This window comes from Lolium rigidum, chromosome 6 (assembly GCF_022539505.1).
Source record: "Lolium rigidum isolate FL_2022 chromosome 6, APGP_CSIRO_Lrig_0.1, whole genome shotgun sequence".
NCBI classification, from domain to species: domain Eukaryota; kingdom Viridiplantae; phylum Streptophyta; class Magnoliopsida; order Poales; family Poaceae; genus Lolium; species Lolium rigidum.
In genome coordinates this window covers 322,231,388-322,240,752 of record NC_061513.1, presented here as the reverse complement: position 1 = coordinate 322,240,752, position 9,365 = coordinate 322,231,388, and the positions used below count along the sequence as shown (strand labels likewise).

At 50.0% G+C, this 9,365-nt stretch overlaps 1 protein-coding gene across 1 annotated transcript; it reads left to right on the top strand.

Moving 5' to 3' along the window:
• Positions 1-5,017: 5,017 nt before the first annotated feature.
• Positions 5,018-8,653, top strand: LOC124667641 (galactinol--sucrose galactosyltransferase-like). Its single transcript, XM_047204905.1, has 2 exons — positions 5,018-6,359; positions 7,330-8,653. The coding sequence occupies exons 1-2, from the start codon at positions 5,142-5,144 to the stop codon at positions 8,461-8,463; spliced, it is 2,352 nt and encodes a 783-aa protein (XP_047060861.1). The 5' UTR covers positions 5,018-5,141; the 3' UTR covers positions 8,464-8,653.
• Positions 8,654-9,365: the final 712 nt, after the last annotated feature.

The following is a 9,365-nucleotide window of genomic DNA, read 5'->3' as shown; positions in this document are numbered from 1 at the left end:
ATGTATTCTGCCAAGCCGTGGACTGAAGGCGTCCCCCTGATATTGATCCCATGCTTGATGGCTTGATTTGTTTCATCATAGTAGGGGCAATCTACTCCACGCTGATGACCCCGAAGTGCAGGGGATCACCGTAGTATAATTCGATAAGTATTTGAGTGGCGAACCCACGAGGATCTGAAGGTAAACTATCTATTCTCTAAAGCCATATAACCCACGTATATGGCTTTCTGTGCAAAGCTAGGAGATATGATGTGTGTGTGTGAGGAGGTTTTTACTATGAAAATACAAGTGCTGAAATGAAAATGCGAGAAGTAAAATTAATGCAAGAAAAATAAAGTGCAATAAAGTAAAATGAGATGATGTGAAGTGGAGTGGAGTAACTCAAGGGAGTAATTGTTCTAGCAAATTTCTACTTCATTTGTGTGGTTGTCATAATTACTGAAGCATAAAGATAGTCTTTTTGTAGTTTCTTCTGGAGAGGAGCCATAGATAAGTGAAGCCATAGACATGTGCAAATGCACCACTAGTGATTGATCCTAAGGCCATAGGTATGAGCAAACAAATGAATTATTAAGACATAAAGTCCAACCACCGCTGTAAGTTTAAAGGTCCCATAGTTATACCCTCGTTTGATTAACCATGAATTAAATACAACATGCATCTAAGAATTGGGACATGGTTTCTGTCAAGCTAACTTTATGCATCCCCCAACATATGTGTGCACTCATATATCAGTACAAAAGATCATCATAGAATATAACAAATACTTATATGCAAGCATCACAAAGTATCTCACAATTTCCAAGAACAAGTCACTACTCAAACAAAGACATAGAGGTACAATACATCATGGGGAAACGATAGATTGCCTCACACATCATGTTTGCCAAGAGATTACAAGGGGTAGATGAAGATTATGCTGATGTAGATGGTGATGAGATGATGAAGATGTTGATGATGCCCACACCGGAGAGGGGGTGGAGTCCACCGGAGGCGATTCCGGCAGAGTTTCCCCCCACCGATCTCCGCCGGCGACGGCCTGCTGACTCTCTGTTTATATGTTTTTGATCTCGCCGCCGTAGCCTCGACGAAACCTACGGGGGTTGTATATATAGTGTTTTTTAGGTAAAAACAAGTCGTTGAGCGAAAAGATCACGCGAAACGGACGCTCGAGATGGGAAAGCACAGGTGACGCGCCCGGAGAGGGAAGGCGCACCACCAGGCTTATTTCCCAGCCTATTGGCCTCCTGGAGTCCCTCTTCAGCCCATCTTGTTCGTATCAAAAATTCAGAAGCGTGGCCCCTGACCTTGCCCTTTTTCGAGTCTCATAGCTCATGTAAAGTTAAAAACACTAAAATGAGGTGTTTTCTGCCAAATAGAATTAGAACTGGAGGAGAGGGAATTGTTTAGAAAATCCCCTAAAATATCATAAAACAAGGGAATGACATTATATAAGATGCAAATATGTGGTAATGTGTTGCAATAAAGTGTAAAGTTCATGTATGAATTTTACATGCATCATGCGGTTGTGAATCCACTGGTCAGGCCATAACTTCTGTCTCTTCTCGTCACCCATATCGTGTTGCACGGCTGCTGTAAAAAGGGCTTCAGGGACGTTAGCGATTGCAAACTGTAGCCCCTTCCAGGTTTTTTCCTCCTCTCCCATCTCTAACTAGCGCGAGCACATCCTCAAAGCTGGGTTTAAGAGACGCATATTTTTAACTCCTAGCCTGCCATACACCTTCGGGGAACTGATCATGTCCCAAGCCACTACGCCCTGGCCCTTCCTTGCCTCAAAGGCTACCGACCAGAAGAACCCCATGCAGAACCTTGTTGATGCAGTTAAAGAACCATGGCGGCAGATCAAGCGATGACATGTGGTAAATGGGGGTTGCAACCAGAGTTGAGTCCACGAGCACCAGCCTCCCAATTCTCTCCAGAAGAGATGCTTTCCATGTGTGCACATGGGCTGCGACCTTGTCCACCAGTGGTTGCATGTCCCGCTTCGATAACCTGACCAAGGAGAGCGGAAGCCCCATATATTGCAGAGGGAAGTGGTGTACTGGGCAACCCAAGATGGTCATGACGATGGGCTGGATGTTGACGTTGTCACAACGAATTGGCAAAGCGGAGCTCTTCATCAGATTGAAATGTAGCCCAGAAGCTTGCCCAAAATGATGTAGGAGTTGAATTGCCGCCTCCGTCTCTGCAGTCCTTGGTTTGATCAGCATTATGACATCGTCCGCAAAGAGCGATAGGCCGTACCTGATTCCGCTCCTCTCGAAAGGCGCAAACAGCCCGTCATCCTCCACCAGTCTGGTGATCGCAGTGAAGACGTCCATCATCAGCAAGAATATCGTTGGCGAGATAGTGTCGACTTGCCGGAGTCCTTTCGCATGCCAGAGTCTTTCTCCCGCGCTCCCGTTCACTAGAACCGTATTGGTTGTTGAAAAGAGTGTGATTAACGTGGCAATCCACTTAGGCCCAAACCATGTATGCCTCTAGATTTGGAACAGCCACGAGACGGAGTCGAAAGCCTTTGCCATATCTAGCTTCAACATGATCGCCGGAATTTCCTTCGATGAAGAGGCTGCAGATGGAGTGTTGTACCATGAAACTATCCTAGATTGTTCGCCCTTTGATGAACGCACTCTAATATGGATTGACAAGCTACGACAGGGGAGCATCGAGACGCAGTGCCATTGCATTCGCCACGACCTTGGCGACACTATGGAGCAAGCCGGAAATCACCCACGTGCACGCCCCCTCCTTCTTAGGCACCAGAGTGATGAATGCACCATTCAAACGCACAAAACCTTTGCACCTGCTGAGTCAAAACACGACAAAGCATGTATGACTGCTTCCTTCACCGTCGACCATCAAGTCTGTTAGAATCTCGCCGTAAAACCGTTCGGGCCTGGTGCCTTGTCAGGCGGCAGTGCACATATTGCCTCCCAAATTTCCACTTCAGCGAAGGAAAACTCAAGAGTTGTTGTGTTCACGGCGGGAAGATCAAGTGCATTGAGATTGAGAGTAAACTCTCTCGCCACAGGTTCCTCCAGAAGCTCTGTAAAATGATCCGCAACCATCTCCTCCATATCTTTCAGGTCTGAAGCCACGACATCTCCTTTCCGCAGCCTACAGATGTGGTTTCGCTACCTTCGGTTGCTAGTGTGGATATGAAAAAATGTTGTGTTTGCGTCTCCATCATGTAGCCAAGCGATCTTGGAGCGATGCCTAGCAACTGTCCTTTCCAGAGAAGCCAAACCAAGCACCCTTTTCTTCACTTGACTTCTCAGCCAGTGCTCGTCGTCAGATAGTCGTCTGATATCCATTACTTTATCAAGCTATAATATCACCTCGTTGGCCATCAGAATTTGCTCTTTCACGTTACCAACCTAGCGTTGACTCCACCGCTTGAGGACCCGTGCAGTGGTCTTCAGCCTCAATTGCAAGTCCATGAATGGGTCCGGCTTCTCCTCTTCCTCATACCATGCTGCTCCCACTGCCTCTCTAAACTCTGATACACGTGGCCAAAAGGATTGAAAGTGGAATCTCACCTTATGGGACAGTGATCCAAGATGGAAGACAATAGCACCTGCAAGAGGCACTCGATATGATTCGCGTCCTAGTCAACAGTGCATAACCACATATCCAACTTCTCCATCGATCGTTGCAGTCCTCCTCTCATTGCTCCATGTATATTGCCACCCCACTAACGGTTGTTCCTTCAGTTCCAGGTCATTCAGCAACCGCCTGAATCTTCCCATACTACATCTATTTATAAGTGCATTGTTCTTATTTGTCGGATCTAGAATCAGGTTGAAATCCCCCGCCACGGGCAGCAGCCCGTGAACACCACGCGTACTGGGTCTTTGGCTGGGAGGAACGGCCTAATCAGTCGTTTCTGTGGAGCCCCGCCCGTTGTTGCGGAAATATGCACGTGCTCGTGCACCCGTTGTACGCATGGAGAAGCGAGAGACGCCTCAATTACTCACATGTGCCGGTCTTCACTCCAGTCATTGCCCGCTCTTTCTCCCTCATCCGCTCTCATTCGCGTGGAGTTGTGTGTTCCATCAACCGCCCTTCCATGGCCTCCTCGCCTCCTCCGCCCGGACTGCCAATGGCTCCCGCAGCGAAGCTCAATCCTCGGCTGGCATTTGACCGCACGCGGATGATCCACAACTACGAGACTGGCGGCTTCCACGATGCATGAAATGGGCTTGATAGTATATCGGCGACAACAGAGGAGACAGCACCGGTGGCGACGGAGGAGACACCATCTTCCATATTATTATTTCTATGCATCTGATGTTGTAATATGTGTGATGGCCAGGATTTTGGTGGCCAAACCTTTGTTTTTTTTTTGTTTGCATGCTTGTGTTAGTTTTGTATATCAAATGCCAAAATGGGCTAAAAAGAAGTACTAAGCCTGCCGTAATTAAGAGCCCGTTAGGGAAGATGTCCTCAATAGGCCGACGTTGTCCGGCGATATTGCCGGATGTCTTATTGAGAGTGCCCCTGAAAATGCTCTAATCAAATATGGACGTGGATCGTCGATCAATGATATTGAGAGGGATTTCATGGCTTGCTTACGCGGCAGAATCTCAGGAGGACGGTAAATTCCATTTTATACTGTCGGTCATTAGATATTGAGTATGAGATCGCCCAAGATTTTCGAAGACATGAAATTTTTGATACTCAGTTAGGAAAGGGGACACAGAGGAAGGGATCGACAAATAGATTGGAAGAGGATATTTTGCGGATGAAAAGCTTGATCCCATCCTGATTTTACAGATAATGTACTGTATGAAACTTATCCGTGTTGAGAATTGGATTTTCAAAGGTATAAATAAAACCACTAAAATGGAAATGTTAATTGGCCCGCGAAGCTTCCTGGGCGCCATTGAAAGCTGCGGCATCCAAATTCCAAGAGAAATAAACGGAAAAATGACACCGCCATAAGAAAATTTCCATTTTTTGAGATTTCCATTCCTTCCAGGCCACATGCAAACCCTCTATAAATGAAGCAACAATTGGCCCCTAATGCAACAACAACCACGACCTTAGCAAAGCCAAGAAACAGAGCATAGCAAAACCTCTCGAAGAAGCTCCAAGACTCTACAACGATCGTCGAGCCCATGGCTCCCAACCTGAGCAAGGCGTCGGCCGACATGGTCGGCGACGTGGCCGTGGGCGGGCTCAAGCCGTCCTCGCGTTTCACCCTGAAGGGCAAGGACCTTGCCGTTGACGGCCACCCGACCCTCCTCGACGTGCCCGCCAACATCCGCCTCACCCCTGCCTCCACCCTCGTGCCCACCGCCGACGTCGCCGGCGGCTGCTTCCTCGGCTTCGACGCGCCGGCACCGGACAGCCGCCACGTGGTGCCGATCGGCAAGCTGGTGGACACCCGGTTCATGAGCATCTTCCGCTTCAAGGTGTGGTGGACGACCCACTGGGTGGGCACCGCCGGCCGGGACGTGGAGAACGAGACCCAGATGATGGTGCTCGACCGCACCGCCGACCGCCCCTACGTGCTCCTCCTCCCCATCGTCGACGGCGCCTTCCGCGCCAGCCTCCAGTCCGCGGGCGAGGACGACGACAACGTGGCGCTCTGCCTCGAGAGCGGCTCGTCCGTCGTGCAGGGCTCCGTGTTCCGGAGCGCCGTGTACCTGCACGCCGGCGATGACCCGTTCGACCTGGTCCGCCATGCGGCGCGGGTGGTCCGCGCCCACCTCGGCACGTTCCGGCTGCTGGAGGAGAAGACGCCGCCGCCGATCGTGGACAAGTTCGGGTGGTGCACGTGGGACGCCTTCTACCTCAAGGTGCACCCGGAGGGCGTGTGGGAGGGCGTGCGGCTGCTGGCCGAGGGCGGGTGCCCGCCGGGGCTCGTGCTCATCGACGACGGCTGGCAGTCCATCTGCCACGACGAAGACGACCCCGCTGACGGCGCCGAGGGCATGAACCGCACCGCCGCCGGCGAGCAGATGCCGTGCCGGCTCATCAAGTTCGAGGAGAACCACAAGTTCAGGGACTACAAGGGCGGCCTCGGGCTCGGCGGCTTCGTCCGCGAGATGAAGGCCGCGTTCCCGACGGTGGAGCAGGTGTACGTATGGCACGCGCTGTGCGGGTACTGGGGCGGGCTACGCCCCGGCGCGCCGGGCCTGCCGCCGGCCAAGGTCGTCGCTCCCAAGCTCTCCCCCGGGCTCAAGCGCACAATGGAGGACCTCGCCGTGGACAAGATCGTCAACAACGGCGTCGGACTCGTCGACCCGGCGCGTGCGGTCGAGCTCTACGAGGGGCTGCATGCACACCTCCAGGCTTCCGGCATCGACGGCGTCAAGGTCGACGTCATACATGTGAGTCTGTCTAACTGGATCGAGTTTTCCTCCTTCATCTGCATCAGTACAGTCCCGCTATTTTTTTCAGTAACTTGATGGATTTGATAGCTAAGAATGTTTGGCATCCATGAAATTGAATTAAGTTTTTTTAGTACCTGAATTAAGCTTATATAGAAATTCATCTGCAACAAACCGTCCCGCTATTTGTTCAGTAACTTGATGGATTTGATTAGCTAAGAATGTTTGGCATCCATGAATTGGAATTAAGTTTTTTTAGGAGTACCTGAATTAAGCTCATATAGAAATTCATCTGCATCAAACCGTCCCGCTATTTTTTCAGTAACTTGATGGATTTGATTAGCTAAGAATGTTTGGCATCCATGAATTTGAATTAAGTTTATTTTACCTGAATTAAACATATGTATTACTTTTAAAAAGGTGCACGTGTTGAGGTTCTCGACCTTTCCTGGTTAGCAACCGATATGTCTAGAACTTGTATGAACTTGCAACCATTACTCACCATTATCTTCACTGTTGGGAGTATTAGCTCTTCCACAAATCGTTCACAATCCAGCGGTAGACGATTTCAGGGGCGATCCTTTTCTGCTTTTATGAAGACCATATCCTGATTCCTGATATCCAATTCAAGTTCTAATGCCAGTGACCTGACCTGTACGGTAGGATGGACAAGTATTTGACATTTGACATCGTGTTGATGTGCCTAATTAGTAGTACCTAGAACCATGAATTTGCTAATTACATGATGATTTTGTTTGTAGAAAATAAAATATATATAATTTCGACTGACATTTTACCTTGACCTGAACGGTCGAAATTGGGTAGATAAGTATTTGACATTTGACACATCGTCTTGAAGAGATGATTTTGACTAGAACCACGAAATTGCTAATTACTCCGTACATGATTTTTCTTGCGACTTGAAGAGATGATTTTGACCGTGATTTACATTCTTGACCGTATTTTGCAGCTGCTGGAGATGCTGAGCGAGGAGTACGGCGGTCGGGTGGAGCTTGCCAAGGCCTACTTCCGCGGTCTGACGGAGTCGGTGCGCCGCCACTTCGGCGGCAACGGCGTGATCGCGAGCATGGAGCACTGCAACGACTTCATGCTGCTGGGCACGGAGGCGGTGGCGCTGGGGCGCGTCGGCGACGACTTCTGGTGCACGGACCCCTCCGGCGACCCCAACGGCACCTTCTGGCTGCAGGGCTGCCACATGGTGCACTGCGCCTACAACTCGCTCTGGATGGGCAGCTTCATCCACCCGGACTGGGACATGTTCCAGTCCACGCATCCCTGCGCCGCCTTCCACGCCGCCTCCCGCGCCGTCTCCGGCGGTCCGGTCTACGTCAGCGACTCCGTCGGCAGCCACGACTTCGCGCTCCTCCGCCGCCTGGCCCTGCCGGACGGCACCGTGCTGCGCTGTGAGCACCACGCGCTCCCCACCCGCGACTGCCTCTTCCTCGACCCGCTCCACGACGGCCAGACCATGCTCAAGATCTGGAACCTCAACAAGTTCTCCGGCGTGCTCGGTGCCTTCAACTGTCAGGGCGGCGGGTGGAGCCCCGAGGCGCGGCGCAACAAGTGCGCGTCGCAGTGCTCTGTGCCGGTCACGGCGCGCGCAGGGCCGGCGGACATCGAGTGGAAGCAGGGCAAGACGCACCCCGTCCCTGGCGTTGAGGACGCGACTCAGTTCGCCGTTTACTTTGTTGAGTCCAAGAAGCTCGAGCTGCTGCTCCCGGACGAGACGGTGGAGATCACGCTCCAGCCCTTCAACTACGAGCTCCTCGTGGTGGCGCCCGTGAGTGTCCTCCGTCTCGCCAGTGGTGGTGGCGCTGGGTTCGCGCCCATCGGGCTCGCCAACATGCTCAACTCCGGCGGCGCGGTGCAAAGTTTAGAGTCCAGCACCAATGGCGGCGAGCTGACAGTGGAGGTGGCCGTCAAGGGCGCAGGGGAGATGGTGGCTTACTCGTCGGCAAGGCCCAGGCTGTGCAAGGTCGACGGCAAGGATGCAGAGTTCTCGTACGAGGACGGCGTTGTCACCGTCGCTGTGCCGTGGACAGGGTCGTCGTCGAAGCTGGCCCGTGTCGAGTACATCTACTGAATCTCTCATGAGGATACAAGGGCTCTGTCGTCCGGAAGCTTTTACGTCGGGTCGAAATGATAATTTATTAGTGGGAGCTTCGAAATTATAATAGCTCGTAATAGGTTCGTTTTACATTTTGTTTCGTCTCGTGAGGATTTTCGTCTATCTGAACTCAATCAATAGAAGTTACGATTTTGGTGCATCCTTCGTTCACTAACTTTGTTTTTTCATAATACATATATCTATATGTGTTTTAGTGTGTAGATCACACATTTTTATTTATATAGTCTACTCTAAATATTTTAAAAAAATTACATTAGTAAACATAGAAAATACATGGTTTACACCTATTTTTTAATGCATACTGGACAAAGCAAATATGACATTACTCAATCTGCTCCAATTTGCTGAACCGTGGTTTGTACAATTGTACTGCCTATGGCACAATAGTTGTCTTCGCGTATGGTAGTGGCAAATTCATAACGAGTTTGTAAGTTGAGCTCAACAAAAGATGCTACTAATTAAAATCTGGATGAATTTGTAGGGTGGGCTCAATGAAACATGTCACTAACTTAAATCTGAGGAACATTGCAATCTTAGCCGAAGTTCATCGTGGTTCTTTGGAAATCACGCCAGAGCCATTTCCAAAAATGTGAATTCCTCGTGGTGGCAAATGTTGATTTAGCCATCCAAATGGTACAAGTTACTTAACGATGAAGTCCGTAATAGCGACAAGTATACAATCTAAACATGTTGACGCAGAAGGAGCTGTCGAAGTGGCAATTAGTGAAAGAGTTGGCAAAATCTAATGAAGAGGAGGACTAAACGTTTTTATATTGCTATGTATGCTCAAGGTTTTATGTACTTCTTCTCGTCTTCATACAGTGCACTACTTTTGGATAATAGTTTCCATCATATCT